At 47.6% G+C, this 16,150-nt stretch overlaps 1 protein-coding gene across 1 annotated transcript in view; it reads right to left on the reverse strand.

Annotated features, from left to right (window-relative positions):
- The window catches only part of VANGL1 (VANGL planar cell polarity protein 1), a 32,146-nt gene that overhangs the window by 242 nt on the left and 15,754 nt on the right, over nucleotides 1-16,150 (reverse strand). The window contains exons 4-7 of the mRNA XM_009998218.1: nucleotides 7,129-7,262; nucleotides 3,736-3,868; nucleotides 1,507-1,741; nucleotides 1-13 (exon numbers count right to left, since the gene is read on the reverse strand). The exon at nucleotides 1-13 is cut by the window's left edge and continues 242 nt beyond it. Of these exons, the coding sequence (XP_009996520.1) occupies nucleotides 1-13; nucleotides 1,507-1,741; nucleotides 3,736-3,868; nucleotides 7,129-7,262 (515 nt within the window). The remainder of the gene's footprint in view (nucleotides 14-1,506; nucleotides 1,742-3,735; nucleotides 3,869-7,128; nucleotides 7,263-16,150) is intronic.

The following is a 16,150-nucleotide window of genomic DNA, read 5'->3' on the forward strand; positions in this document are numbered from 1 at the left end:
GCTCCAGGAAGGCCTGCCAAGAGAGGGACACGTGTCAGCGCCGGCCCCACCGCTCGCTCTGCATCAATGCTTTCTTCCCATCCCCAGGTACAGCTTCATGAGCATGGACTTGCCATGCTGAAGAAAATGGTTTCAGCTTCCACGCTTGAGGAGACACCTCCCCAGAGCCTCTCAGCTTTTCAGAGCACAGGAGCAGACACAACAACCAGGAGATCCCTTTTCAGGAGGATCCATCCTAGCAAGCCCCAAATGCTGCTGTCAGCACTGCTGCCTGGCAGCAGCTCAGTAGAGCAGAAGTAATTTCTCCCCTACCAGCCCCACAACCCATCCCAAATTTGCTGTCCCAGACAGGTGGGTGGGATAGCTGGCCCCCCCTTCCTCAGGCAAAGCTAAGGTGGGAAGCAGAGGTTTCCATATTTGCAGCCTGAATGATGCTACAAAACTGAAGGCAGAACAGGGAACATCATTTCATGTCACTTGTATTTTAAAGCCTTCTTTGCAATCTTAAGGACAGCATACCTGGACGAGGTACCAAGTGGATGCCACTGAGAGGATGCCCCACCTCTCGGTAGTATTCCTGCTCTTAGCATACTAAGTCCTGGGTAAATGTCCAGGAGTGAATTCTCACATTTCTAAACCTTCTCAAGGATTGTAGGGATTTTCTGGAGGGGAAGGTGGCAAGTAGGAGTGGGATTGTGTGAGCTGTTTCCCTCATCATTCAGTCCCTTCCTGCAAGTTCACAGTCACAGTCAGCATGTGAAGCAGCAAAATGACATTGAACCAAGTGGTCCATGAATTAGAAACACTGTCAGACAGACAGGGATTTAGGTGATAATTAGGAGCAGCATGGCAGAGGGGACAAAAAAAACCCCAATAATGGGACTCTTCAGGTTGCCATCTGCATCATGCTGCTACCATGAGGCAGCTGGGAAAACTCCCTGTGACTCAAGGCTACCATCATAGAATCATTTAGGTTGGAAAAGATCTTTAAGATCATCAAGTCCAACCGTTAACCTAACTCTACCGAGTCCACTGCTAAACCATGTCACTAAGTCCCTACAAAACTTTTAAACACATCCAGGGATGGTGACACTACCACTTCCCTGGGCAGCCTGTTCCAGGGCGTGACAAACATTTCTGTGAAGAAATTTTTCCTGATATCCAGACTAAACTTCCCCTGGGACAACCTGAGGCCGCTTCCTCTCGCCCTAATGCTTGTTACTTGTGAGAAGAGACTGGCACTTGCCTCTCTACAACCACCTGGAAGGTGGTTCTCCTGGAATGAGAACAATTATCTCACAGGCACTTTCAGATAAAGAGACAGAAGATGCTGTAGAGGAAACCTTACTTCCCTGTAAGACTTGATGCAGCCTACAATGCACTGATCATATCAGAGACAGCAACTATGAAAACTTTCACTCACCTCCCCTGACAACTTTCTGTTCTGCGTGCACATAGCAATGTGCCACCCCCTTCTCCCTGCACTAATATTAGAGAAAGCATTACCTTTGGTGTCATGTTATTGGTGATACAGAAGGACAAGTGTTGCAAGATGCTCTCCATGCTGTGGTACTGTTGCTGGCGAGTGGTGCGAAGGTACTTCTGCAGAGCTCTTGCCATGGAGGGGAAGATTGCCTGGGCTGCTTCTCGGGGGTCCATCATCTCTCCTGGAGCCTTCTGCTGTTCCTCTGCCTGGAGGCGTTTGATGTGAGTGAAAGCCTCCTCCACTGCAACCACAAGCCTGCCGAAGAAAAATCAGGACAGTGAGAATCGCAACAAAGATGGGTTTGTGGTTAAGACAGAGCCTGGAAGTCAGGATTTACAAGCTCCTATTCCTTCTCTGCCACTGACTCACTACCATCAGACAATTTGCATAAAACCTTCTCTACTGACAGTCTGAGGGGGCAGAGAGCAGCTTTTCTTTCCTTGACCAGGCCATCCAGCAACTGAGGGTCATAAACAAGGATTAAGACTTTAAAAGCCTGAGTGTCAGACTTGGTTCTGCCAACACAGCATAAACATCAACTACGTGACTCCAACAAGACACAGCTGCCCTTGTGTTTAATGCATGTCTTTGAAAACAACGGTTCCAGCAAACAGCACCGCAGCGTGAAGCATAAGGAGGAGCAGGGAGTCAGGATAAGACTGGCTATGAACTAGTATGACCCAGGACACAGACTGCTCCGTGACTCTGTGCTCACAAGCTGCAGTCTGCTTTCATTCACACCAACTGGGTACAGACCTTGTGCTGCTGGGTGATTGCTCTGCAGCCCTCCACTGAACAATGACAGGGCTCCCATCTTTGCTCCTAACACTGCAGCTAAAGCTGGCTTCTGCAAATCATTCCCGTGTTGGCACAGGTGAGCAAACACCAAGACCACACCAGAAAAATGAACACAGATGCCAAACGACACACAGAAGTTAGCCCAGTAATTGGTAACAATTGAGGGGCTATACTAAGTTTAGGGAGGAAAAAGCAACAATAATGGCAGAATCACCCCAAAAAAACTCCTCCTCTTTTGCCCCTTCAGACAGGACTTGCTTCACACTAGGCTTCCACTCAAGGCACCAGCTACTGTTCACATTGCTTTCAATACCCAAAGCACCTGAAAGCCAGGGGAAGCTGCCTCATGACAAGCACAGGTATAGCATACTGCATTCAGACTCTACATGAGGAACAGCACAGTAAGCCCTGACCCCTGCCCATTTCCTCTAATTTGGCTCACGGGAGGTGGGGGTGGAAATCAGTTTCTAACCTCCTTGTGTCTTTTTGTTGCAAATCTGACCTTTCTCCTTTGAAACATCTGGCCTGGTCTTCTAGTGACTGATGGTTTCCCTCTGATTAAGCATCTGTTCCAACCAAACTCAACAAGCAAGGGAGATGTGCCTGAGTTAGAATGCTACACTGCAAGGAAAGGGAATTTTAAGTTCCCATTGCCTCGAGGCTGGAAGAGAGCCCAAAAGACAGCAGCTATGGAGCACAGGTCAGACCAAAGCAGGCTCTGGGGGGACACTGTGCCAGCACTTTATCTACTAAATATAAACTGCCAAAAGAAAATGCAAAACAAGCCAGCTCCTTCCAGTTATGGCACATTCCTTCCAAACCCAGCTCAGTTCAGGGGTGCTTGCCCATGAGCAACTTGCCTCAAACTGTTAGGTATGTTAACTACAAGCTGTAATTAGGCTCCAGAGCAAATAGAGGCACTACCTTGGGTCACCTCAACACAGCATCAATGCTGCAGTCTAGATGTGACTGGTAGCAAACATACCTATGTTCCACAATCAAATGCAATCACTTCTGGTCATGCTTTTCCTCCCCAACTCCTTGAGAATGGGGAACTACCAATATTCTCCTTGCCCATGAAAAGGCACCACTAAGCGCTCCACCGATCCTGGGCCTGGATTACTTGAGCTGTGACAACAAGCCTGGACATGGGGGAAATAATGGGATTTCCTACAGCAAGTAGCTACAGATTTGTCAAGCACTGGACTGCTCCTTAATCTGTGGCACTGAATTAGCTTATCTGGCATAATCAACATGAGCTCTAAGCACGTCCCTCAGATAACTCCCATTGCATGCTGTCATGCTCCCTGTGCCTCTGGGTTTTACAGGCTGGGGCAGATCCACAGCCAACCCCCAGCCCTTCAGCACGAGCATCCCCTCGCTCTGGCCAGGCCCCGGGGGGACGCTCCCCGCGGAGGAGCAGCACCCCCAGGAAGGGGGCAGCTCTTTACCTCGCGCGGCGCTTCTTGACACGGCGCTCGTGGTCAGCCTCCTCGTAGTAGAGCTCGTTGTGGCTGGAGTCCCTGCGCCGGGCGGCGGCGGCGATCATGGCGCGGGACTGCCCCGCGGCGTTGTTACCCGGGCCTTTGGGAGGCGAGCAGAGGGGAAAGAGGGGACGAGAAAGGTGGCGTCACTGCCGCAGCACTGGGGCTGGGATGGATCAGAGCCTCACAGCACCTGTCGTCAGTGCTCTGCGGCTCCAAGTCTTCTCCCCAGCCAATGCCAGAAACCCTTCCCCAGTCGTCAGGAAAACCCTGCCGGGCAGCACGGGCTTGCAGAGGGGGCTCTGGCGCGTGGATGAGGGAGGTTAGTTGGGATGAAGGTTCGCAAAGGCGGAGGTGAGGTGCGCATGCCAAGAACGCAACTTACCGCCTGTTATATATGTTTTCAGCTTGAAGGCAAGGGCAGCTGGAACACAGCACATGTCAGCAACAAGACAGTGTGAGGGCACAAGAAGTGAGGAGTTGGAAAGGGGAGAAAGACAAGTACAAGAACATCATAAGACATGGAGATGAATGAACAAAAGCCAAATTCCAGACAGTTACACACAGGGAGGAAAAACAGGATGCAGAAGCAGCAGGGTCACCTCTAGACAAAGCATAGGGTTTTCCAGAAATGGCAGATGCTCTCAGAGCAGTAGTTCTGCAATAGGGTAGGCTGGAGTCTATGTGCATAGTAGCTCCTCAAGGCTCTCAGAGCAGCACCCGCCACTAATGCTTCTGTTGCTGTTAACAGATCCTACACAGCTATAGCAACAGGGAAGCTGCAACCTGCTCTGTAACACCCAGTCAAGTGACAGAGCTCTCTATGACACAACCTTAACTAGCAATCTACTCCTAGCAGTAGTAGGTTCTGCAGATCCTCCGCAAAGCTCTCAGCTCTGGCTGTTTGGGCAGAGAGGGGTGAGAAAGGATTGTTGCCCCAGAAGAGCGCACCGATCCTTCTACCTAGAGGATAGAGGTGGGTCTACCCAGAGGGAAAAAGGAGAAGTCTAGGACTGCCTCCAAACCACCAAGAGCTGCTTTTCTGACTAACTGCTCTGAAAGCCCACACTCTTAGCTAGCAGTGGTTAAGGAAAAATCGATTGCACAGACTTGCTTCAAATTGGTCTGCTCATGCAAGGGCAACTTTTTAGTTTTTTCCTAAAAAACACAAACCAGATTCCAAGATAGAAGCCTGAAGCTCAGCAGTGGGAAAGATGAGCATTCACACAGTTTTTAAGAGTCTAAACACTTCAGACTTTGTTTGACAGCCCTGAAATGGAGGATATGACTCAAGGGAGACACTAGATCCCAAATTTGGGTTAAAACTGTAACTTGCCTCATTGACTATGCCTGGCAATGAAAATCCTGGTTTTGAAGGTGAGCCTCCTCATTCTGTATGAGAAATTACAGCAAGATGTTTTTCCCTTCCTGGCTGCTCCAGTACCAAACACACAAGCTGCCAATAAATTAGGCTGCCTTAATAGCATTATAGTTTTTTCACATGGAGGGTGTAAGAGACTGTCAGGATGCCAAGGTAAGCTGCAGCCAGAACCTCATTCTGCCTTGTAAAATGGATGGGAATCTTCTAATCTTCTTAAGGACGTGCCTCTAAGCCGTAGACTTCCACGTCTGCAAAGGCAGCAGCACTCCACAAGAAACAGCCCAGGGAACCACTACTGCTCTGGAATGGAAGGTACAAGTTCTCAGGCCCTGGCAGGCTCACGACCTTGATGCTTGGAAAGGCCTGCCAGACAGATTGGAAGCTTGCTTCTGGTTCCTTCTCTTTGAGCAGAGTTTTGTGAGCTGACAGTTCCTAAGGTACTAACACTACTCCAGAACAGAAGCTTCTCCTCTGAGCTTGGAAGTCCCATCATCCCAGCAGGTGCTGCAGGAACAGACCTTGCCATCTCCTGAAGAGATGCTGCAGCACAGGAGAGGACAAGCCAGCTAGCAAGCAGAATAGCATTTCCTGCAGCCAGCCCGGTGGGTGGTTGGGTTTGAATGGTGTGCAGACACCTGTGGGATCTGGAAGTCTTGACTTTCCACACACCAGGCCTCATTAAGAGTGAGCAAACAGCTGGAATGAAATATTTCACCTCTAGAAAAGTGCAGAGCATGTCTGTTTGCTTCCCCTCTCCAACTCAACTTATTCTTTCCCACCCAAGAGCTTCTTCACTTCAGGCAGCTGGGAACACACAATAAGCAAGTCTGCCTCTCTCCCTCCCCCTTGCCCCTCCCTTCACCTTTTTTTCTGTCAGGATGGGTAGATCTCACTGTAAGGATCAAAATCTCCAGTTAATTTTAGAGGCTCCAGAGTGTGGAATCAGATTTGGGGAAACATTTAGAATAAGATCTTTGAAATTGAAGGTAAAACAATCACATCTCATGTTTTTCCATGTGACAGATATTCTTCATATTTCAGTCTCCACACCCTGCAAAGAGAATGACCCTGCCCAGCTAAGTCCCTTTACCCTTCCAGCTCTCAAAGCCTTTCCATACTATCCTGTTCACCAGGATGTGTCTTACATCATCTTGTCACAGGACTTCAGCCATCCTTCACCATATAAGCCTTCCTATGCAACTTCGGCTCTTCCTTCAAAGGAATGTGCACTCCTATAAAGGCTGTGATGGCTGAGCACACCCTGCTTATCAAGTCTAGCTTTCCCTGACAGGGTTTAAGAGTGTCAAATGATTGAGTCCAGTTTTCACTGCTTTGAGTGTCCAGGGGGATCCACTCAGCCATCCTCCCACAGCCTTCTTCAAAGCCCAAAAGTTTGAAACAAGTTTGTTGAACGGAAAAGCTCCAGAGGGAGAGCTTCTGCCTCTGAATTTCCATGAACTGGTTAGCATCACGATGACTTGGGAGCACGGCCACAAGTAAGCCAGGCACAGCTATTTACTGCTAAGGCTGCTGCTTCTTCCCACACCAGTATCTACCTCCTTCACTTTCCTGAAGGCTGCCTGTGGAAGTGGCTCAGTGAAGGACTGCGGAGCTCATTTAGGTTAGAAGTTGTGTTTATTGTACTAGCACAACCAAGGAGATGACCCAAAGGCGACAAAAAGCAGAGGCTGCCTAAAACAAGCAGCGGTTCTGAAAAGTGCTTGTCAAGCTGTGGTATAATTAAGCCAGACCCAAAAGTTGGCCATTTCACCTGGCAAAGACAAAAGTCTTACTGTGGGTTAAACACATCTGTAAAGTCATCTGGAACTGGCAAACTCAGCCCTTTTAGGAAGATTTCCAGCAAGAGACAAAGATTTGGCAGAGCAAAAAGGTGAGAATGTGTGCATAACAAAGCATAAAGCCAACCCAGCCCTTCCCCATCCCACCCAGTCTCTGAGACTACGTTTCACCTCACCTACCATCAACGTTGTAGACTTTCAGGCCAGCCATATGCTTGGCTGCACGGGATTTGGAGGCTGTTAATAAGGCTGGGTTGTAGACTGTGAAATCTCTGTAGTAATTTTCCAGAACCACCAGTGCAGCTCGCTGGATGCTAAGGAGAAAAGAAAAAAAAAAAAAAAAAAAAAAAAAAAAAGACAAAAATACCCAAATTGCAAAACATTGTTTCCTGAAAATAACTAAGGAAGAAATAGCCACATTATTTGGAAAAGAATTAACACCCACAGAACTGAGCAAGAGCATAATACTAGGTACTCTCTCTAGGACCTAGAATTTCATATGAGAAGTGAGATAAATGTCTCTCCCCTCACCTCAACATGAGAATGACAGGAAAAACCCAAAGAAGGGCTGCATAAACTAAAGCACCAGGCTGCTTCCAGTATGGGAAAATAGAGAACCAAAGCTCAGCCTGCCTCAGCAGCAAAGCAGCTGCAATACAGAGACCTTGTCTGGGCTGAAGATCAGAGCACCATGTTGGTTTTGCTGTAGCTGGCCAGCCTAGATGGAGGGACCAGCTCAGGATGGATGCTTTTCCCTTTGAGTCATTTCCAGCCACACCTCCTCAGATCTCCTCCATCTGGGCATTGACAAGAGCCCAATCTCTTCAGTTTTCACAGCAAGATAAGATCAATGCCTGAGGAGTCCAACTGCAGCAGAAGGAATTACCTCAGTATTGCTTGTTAAATCCAAGGCAAGTGACAGATTAAGGAGCAGTGACACTCCCTTTGAAGGGGATGTCTCTACATAAAATGGTGACACACAGGAGCAAAACGGCACATGTGGCAGCAGCAGCAAAGGCTCCAACCCAGAGGAAGATCCTCTGCAATCATTTTGACAACAGAGAGAGAGAGAGATCCATAGGCACTGCTGCTAACAAATAGGACAGCATTTCAAAACAAGCCAGAGCTATGGAGTTTTCAAAGAGCCAACACACATGCAGGATCTAGGACACAGCTCTCTCCAGGTTGCTCCATGCCCCAAGCACGGTGTCCGGCTGGCAGCAGCATTCTCAGCAAATCACCAAGATCACCAACTCAGTCAGCTGGAGTTTGCCAAGAACCCACACTTAATTTAACTCTGAACCCACAAAAATTACAAGGGAACTGCCAACACATTTGCTGCCAGTTAATTGTAAAGTTCACACTTACCAACAATGCCTCTCCTAAGGAAAGCAACCAAGTATTCTCACACATGTTACAACACAGGAAGAAAACATTACAAGGACAGTAACGTGGGAAAGTAAGACATGAACAAATTAAGACCTAAATTCAATTCTCAGCACTACGACTGATTCAACAAGCACTCCTGGAGGACCAATCTATATTTTCCTGTGCCTTGTGCTAATATTAAACTTCTGCATCACACCCCAGTAATTTAAACACACACCCCCACCCCCCCCACCATCCTCATTCTCCAGATGCAACCCCCTGCTCCCTCCAGATGAGCGAATTCAGCGTAGATGCCAGCCCATTCACAAGATTCTGAGAAAGAAGAACAAACCCAGACTTGTTCACTGTGTACCTTTATCTTCAGTACTATGGTACAGAGCCACATATTTCATTAGCTGTGTAACTTCAACATAGCGAATTTGGCTTTTGAAGCAAATTCCATCTTTAGGACTGTTTGGTGGGGTCTTTCACATCCAGCTAGAGCATCTTAAATAAGCTTCATTTCTCAGGTGCTAATCCTTCATATGTCCTCATACCAGTTTTGTCAAAAGCACTCAGCTACTGATACGGAATAAAAAGCCACTGTTTAATCAAGGAAATAATCATCCTTTAAATGAGGTAGTACAGACTGACCCACTGCCACACACACGTAGACCTTGACACAGAAAAAGTGAAAGCCAGATGATTTCTCCTTGCCAAACTTGTAATTTCTGCTGTGAGTTTGCTGCAGCTTAAACACAAAATTTCATAAAAGAAGTCATGTGGCAGCAGCACATATTCCCTCTTCTGACTACATTCAAGCATGACTGAGTTTTTCCATGTCCGCTTCCCAGGAAGGTGAAACTCCATAGTTTCAATCAAATGCAACGTTTGGAAAACTAGGATCAACTGAAAACAAGAAGATAAAAATAAACAGAGTTATACACTGCTCTCATTTCAGGCAGCATTGGGAATTCCATCCCAGCAGTATGAAATGTTTGGGAGGTGCTCCATTGACCAGCTAGCTCCATTAGGATGAAGCACAACACGTCACAGGAGAGAATAATTTATTTTAATACACATTTTCCCTGGATGCCATAGAGAACATTATCATCAGGATGCCAGCTTCACCCACCCACTACCCCTTCCACCCTCTCATTATGTAAGCTACCAATTCATTGGCACATGCACCCAAAATCTGAACGTGATAATGGTTGCAATAAGCCCTTAAAATTAAAGCCCAGCTATTTTTTGCTGATGTAAATCCAGTACAGGCTCAGTCCCACATATGAGATACCCCAATCATACAGATAGTCCACTCTCTTGGGAAAGAACTGCAATTAATCAGTTTCCCAAATTTCTACTAGCTCATTTCTGTCTCCTATACAGTCCATCCTGAGCATGGCAGGATAGGAATACAGCTAGACTGCAACTCTTCAAATTCTCTTTTAAAGAAAATTTAAAAAATAATAATTAAAGAGAAGATGCTGCCGACAAGAAAATTACAAGGGTCACAGTAATTAGCAACAGTGAGGAAAAGGCTGAATCAGAGCCTTCTGGGCTGTGTTGCTCAACCTCTTCACCCACATCAAGGGGAAGCCTCACCCTGCCCAGCACAGGACAGCCAGCCCTGCCCCATGAGGGAGCTGCAAAGCAACAAGAACCCCCCCCACACACATCCCCAAACAGGCACAGCCATCACCAGCCCACCAGAAAGGCACCCAACACACTTGTGCAACACCATGTGCCAGGAGGAGGTCAAGCAAAGCAGCACCCAGGGCAGCCCTGAGGAACGAGAAAGAGCAAGATGCTAAGGAAGCCTGCTGTCTCCCCAAGAGAAACACGTTTTTTTGGGACTTTCCACTGCAGGGCAGCTGCTCTGCTGCCTTGCAAGCAGGGCAAAGTGTCCACACCAAGCCTCCTCTCCACCCACACGCCAGCTCCGATGGGAATGGAAACTGGCAACCATCCCAGAGCCTGCTTCCTTGCAGCAGCGTCCCAGGAGGAGCTCAGTGCCATGTCGGTCTCTGCATTCATTCACCCTGCACTCCAGCAAAACTGAGGCTTTCCCTGGGTTTAGGATTTGAAAAGAATGGGGAGAGGCAGGAAGAAAAACGAACAGAAAGTTTCAATACTTAATTGCCTGTTTGGAGAGGGTCAGACTGAGGATCCTCCTTGTGTCCTACAAAGCGGATCTGGCAGCCCCATGTATTTCAGGCATTGTAGCAAACTACCAGGACACAGAAAAGCACATCAGGACACAAAAAGTATTTCAGGCTCAAAACCTGTGACATAAGAGAAAAAAACCCTCTTGCTCAGGCCAGTGGCCTACAGGAAACCCAGTTTTCCTTATAGGCAGTATCAACAGGCCTCTACGTTTTGCATGGCGTTTTGTGTGGTTGGAGGGTTGTTTTTTCTAATTATTATTAGTATTATTATTACTACCCTGAAGAAGGCCACATCACAGCATGCTGCCAAGAAGGAAAGCAAACAAGCAGATCCAACAGAAGAGCAGGGTGCCTCAGTGGCATTTGGCAGCAAAGAAATGCAGAGTCCTTTACAAACAGTAATGAATTAACTTTTACAGGGCATCCAAGGAAGTGGAGGAGGGGACTTTGTGACACAAAGGCAGCAACTACGGCCAATTTTTTTTCTCTTCAAAAGGTAAGTCAAACAGTTTTGCCTGAATGTTTGTTGCTGCATTTTTATACTTGTTGCTGGGATTTTGATATTTGACATATTGCCATACTCTGCAGGCTCAGAGGCCGTTTTTGGCTTTGTATCTGCCTACACAGCTAAACCAATACTGAAACTGTCTGCTTTAGAGGATTTCCAGGAAAACGAGCCAGTGCTATACTGAACCCAGGCACAAGGAAAGAAGCCTGTTTATATAATCAAAATACTGGCTTTGGGCTGTGAAAACTTCTAGAAAAATGGTTTTGAGTGTTCTGAACTGGTGGGAAAGGGTTAGTGAAAAAGAAAAAAAGGGTGGGGGGGAAGAGATTGAAGCCACACCCCTATGCTCAAAGTTGCCACTGGACACACTAGGCTCAGACCCAGCAGGCTGCACCAGCCTTCATTCATATGGTTTTAGCTGTTTCAAGCTTTCCTGCTAAGCTAGAAATGTAGCCTGTCATGGTACTATACCAACCATCACCTAGACTCTGTTAATCATCAAAGGCAGAGGAGTGCCTCATGCTTTTGTAACAGATACAAATATACAGAACCAGTAAGAGCTGCTTGCTACTAGAGCACCCACTTCTTTACCTTGCTATGGATGCAAACCCTGTAGCGTGAGAGTTTAGAGTGAGCCACACACCTAAAATCCACAAGCATACCCAGAGAGGCCCGATCGCTGCTGTGCTAATTGAGGGATGAACCCTAGGGGTTATTTAATCACATAGTTTCCAACAGATTCCTCCCTCCTGACAACATTTTATGATCTCTAAAGCAGCATCAAAACAAGCCAAGATCTCTGGGCACACAAAATACATACCACAGCCAGCTGAGAAGCTTTGGCTCCTCAAAAGACTTGAGGAAGGATTGCACAAAGCAACCTTCCACACAGGGCTGGCTTTGCCTTACTGGCTGTGTGCAGCCTACAACTGCATCAAGCTCAGCTGCTGCAAGAGATGCTGAGGTCTCCTGAAGTGCTGAGCTACTCAACAACAGCACTTCTTACTCTCTAGCAGTGCTGTCAGCTCACATCCAACATACCTGTAAAACTTCTGCACTTTCCCAAAAGTGCCCTACAGTGACATGTCCTTCCCAGAAAACCCCTTTTCCTTCACATACTCTTGCTATGAGCAGAGCTGCACTCAAGTTCATCATGCTTGACTGCTTTCCTAAAGCAAAATCACCAAGACTGAAGCCTTGAAAATAAAACTGGACATTGATAACTGAAAGTAAAATGCTTCCCACCCACAACATCCCTGCTGAAAACGGTTACAGAAGGTATTTCCACCAGCCTCTACACAGGCTTGCTACACTGCTCTGCCTACCACAGCTAGAGGTGAGGCAAACACAGGCTGCCCAGACTGATACTCTCCTGGCAGCACTGACATGCAGAGACCATCTCTTACTAGTTGGGAGAGCATGAGGGATTTGGTCCTTGCTGTTCTTCCCAAGCAGCACCTTGAAGCAAGGCTCCCGAGAAGGCCGAGGCCATGCTGTAGCACCGATGCCTTAGCAACAGTTCTGTCCTCTCCAGCAAACAGAGCCAGAGTTAGATGCCAAGACAAGGCACTCTTGCAGCTGTGGCCAAACAAGCAGAGCAGAAAAATGCCTTCTGATTATGGCAACTACAACAGCGTTTCAGTCCGGCAGAGGCAAGAGAACAAGACCGCAGGCCCTAGGAACAGGAAAACCACGTTTTCTTGTCAGACAACCACAACTGAAGTCTCCACTCGGCTAAGGCAGCCAAGTGCAGTCCTCACCCTGCCCAGAACTAGCACCCGGCGACTGAGACACAGTGGGTTTGTTTTAGATACCCAACTTCTGGCATTTGGTCAGGCAGGGAAGAGAAATTGCAAGGTCAAGCCTTTATGGAGCAAGGGAAGGAAGCCCCAGCATAGTCACAGGTTGTTGCTGTGATGGCAGCACAGCTGCTGTCCCTAGGGAAGCAAACATCCATCCATTAATGGTGCAATCTATACAGAGCCCAAATCACACACACACATGGTTTGTCCCACAGCTTTGAAGCAACCAGTTGCCATCTGTTCTCTCCCCTCACAGCCTTTTAAAAAAACAAAACAACAAATAACGGAATTTTAAGTGTGTGCCCACACGCCCCAACACTGGACACCAGAACAATTGTCATGTGAATGTTGTAAGTTTTAGGAGAGCATCAGCCTGGTTTCTAGCTGCAGATCTCCCCATTTCTGCCCTGCATGGTCCAAGACACAGTGCTCTCCAACGCACACACTCTCCACTCCAAGTCTCATGTTTTATGAGACAAAGAACCAGAATCAATACACCAGCTGAGCCATACAGTAGTTTGCTTCTGATGCAGAAGGGTTTTCATTGCACAGATTTTCTGAATGAGAAGGGGAAAGTAGAATAGTTTTTCAGGTTGTTTTTTTTGTTGTTGTTTATTTTCCTCAATAGCAGCCTAGCCAAAACCCTCCAGTACGGAAGAAAAACAAAAGGACCCTTATAGGTCTACTACTGATGTTGATGGTACGTTCTAATCTTTTTATTTGGGAGGGATGCTATTAGTATAGAAATGGGAGCTTTTAAACTAGGATTTTACAGGAGGGTATGACCAAACTTTTGGGAAATAAAAAAAAAAATCCACTCCTTTATGTCATACAACCCGAACAAGCTACTTATTAAGCCTCCCTGAAGGACCCTGTAAAAGTATTTCCAGACCAGTACTAAGATGCTGCTACAGATGTACAGAGCGTTACATTTTAGAAAGCAGCTATAAAACCCCAGTAAACCCACAGGCATGCTCCCACTGCAATTCTCCATCTGAAGAAATTTCCAGCCTGATACTTCAAGAACTTAACTGGTCTTCAGGGTACCAGCACATGGGCTGAACATTTTTCCCAGTCACCTTTATTGCTAGAACTCCATATTTCTATGAAAGTATTCCCAGCAGCTGCACTGCCCTCACTTCCACTTCCAACAGCTGAAGTTGGCAGCTAGTATAGCCAGTCAGAACAAAACCCCAAGACACTAGTGACAATATATCATGAAGAGAATGAGGACAGCACAGTCTGCTCACTGGGAGAATGGTCCAAAAGGTCCAATAATGCCATTTACCAGGAAGAGACAGTCACTGTGTTGAGGTGAGATACTGAGACAGCACCACAGTTCATTTCCTCAGTAACAGTGATCATCTCATTTCATGGTATAGAGTGCCAAGGGATACAATGATAATAGGGATCCCTGCTATCCCTGACATCATATTCAACAAATACAAGATTAAATAAGCTACAAAAGCCTAATGCAAGTTTTAGAAACAACGGAGGTCCCTGAGCACCAGAAGGGCTTCCGATGGGAGTCAGGGGACTCTTTCCACAAAAGAGGGAACACTTCAGCCCTTGCTGAGCCTAAGCTTCTTCCCTTCTAGGACACTTTATTGCAAGGGGTCAGCCTAGGTAACCAGAAAGGCTGTCTTCCAGCCCCCTCACAGCACAGCAAAGGGCAGTCTGTTAGCATGCGGCAAAGGTACGTTGCCCCGATTACCTCAGCCCATCCACTGGGACGCGTACGTGAGCGCACAACAAGAGCAGTTTCAGGGGCTGCATTTGAAAGAGCAGCTTGTGAATGCCTGAGCATGCAGCACTATGAACCTCTCCCCCAGAAGGCTGAGGAAGCCAGCTGCCAGGAGAGCAGGCTCCAAAGCAAACCACTCGCATCCTCCTACGCCAAGACCGCCTCTCCAAGTTGAACAGCGTGTGTGGGGGTTTTTGTCAAGCACTTACCATGCAGGTACCTAGCAGAACCACAAAATCCAAATGGTATATAGCTCACGGATTTGCCAGTGGACAACAGCAGCTTTCAGGCACTAACAGCTCGGGCTGGATCTCAACCAGTTCTTCAGACACCAATAACCACACACAGATACCCCAACAGCTCTCAAACCAGAGAAAAACACTTCCCTTTGATCATATATAACACACCACCTTCTCATCAAGCAAAGAGTGAGCCCTTGCTTCCAGCACCTCCATTGCCCCAGGATCTGCTGCGACACGGAGAAAGATGAGAGCAAAGGAGCTGCCCATGCCCAGCCATGTATCCACCACATCCCAGACACCTACAGTAACCAAACCAACACCTGGCTAGACATCCACACCACAAACTCAGCCCAGCTCAGGAGCCAGCAGTAATGGCACTGATTTGGACAGCAGCAGCTACTGGATCCATGTGCTAGAGCTCAGAAATGGGTTTTCCAAGCACTCTGCCAGGATGCCACACAGTCTGCCTCCCTGCCATGGTTTTGCAAAGTGGTGGCCTATCCTCAAGGGAGCCAGTCAGAATGCTAACTTACTTATTTAGGAGAAACAAATAAAACTAACTACTGTCTGCTTATGCTGAAGCAAAACCAAAGCTGTGAAAGGTTTCTTTTATCTATTGAGCAAATTGGCAGGTTGGGAAGGAGGGCAGTGAGAGAAGAGCACAAAGGGGACAACTTCAGTGAAAAGATGATAGGAGGAAGCTGCTGCTGAGCTGTCCCCTAAACCTGAAAGGCACAGCAGATACAGGCACACCAGAAAGATGCAGGTGCTGACACAGAAGGGTCAAGCCAGCTTTTCCTGTGGGTGTTGCATCCAGCTGGCAGCAGCCCACATGGGCTCAACTTGTCTGCACCCAACTCAGTGCAGATCCACAAGCAATTTGAGAGTCAGGGACACTGCTGAAGTCAATCTTATGGTTAACACCTCCATAGCTGAGCAGACTATTGAGGCCAATGAGCTCTGCAGCAGGAGACCCAGGCAACTCAAGATAATAATTTAGAAAGTCTCATCTCTCAGCCAGAAATCTGCATCCACACCAAGTCCCAAACAATAAGCTGCCATGGGGTGCACTGTATCCAGCTCTGCACACTGTAAGGGATGTGGCCTGACAGGAGACCTGTCCCTCATGTTTGGGCCACAGCTGGTCGCCTGTAGGCCTGCTAGGCAGGGGAGGAGAAGCAAGGACTTGATCCTCTCTTTTATCCAAGCTCAGTGGAGGAGCACACCTTTGCAGACTGAGCCATGCAGCACCCAAGACGGCTCCTGCTCTGCAGCCACACAGTGCACAACCTACCTCCTCACACAGGCAGCAGCAGGACCACCTTTAATGACACCACCACTACCATGACAGGATGCTGTCCTGCCTCTTT

This window comes from Chaetura pelagica, unplaced genomic scaffold (assembly GCF_000747805.2).
Source record: "Chaetura pelagica isolate M959 unplaced genomic scaffold, ChaPel_1.0 scaffold65, whole genome shotgun sequence".
Lineage (NCBI taxonomy): Eukaryota > Metazoa > Chordata > Aves > Apodiformes > Apodidae > Chaetura > Chaetura pelagica.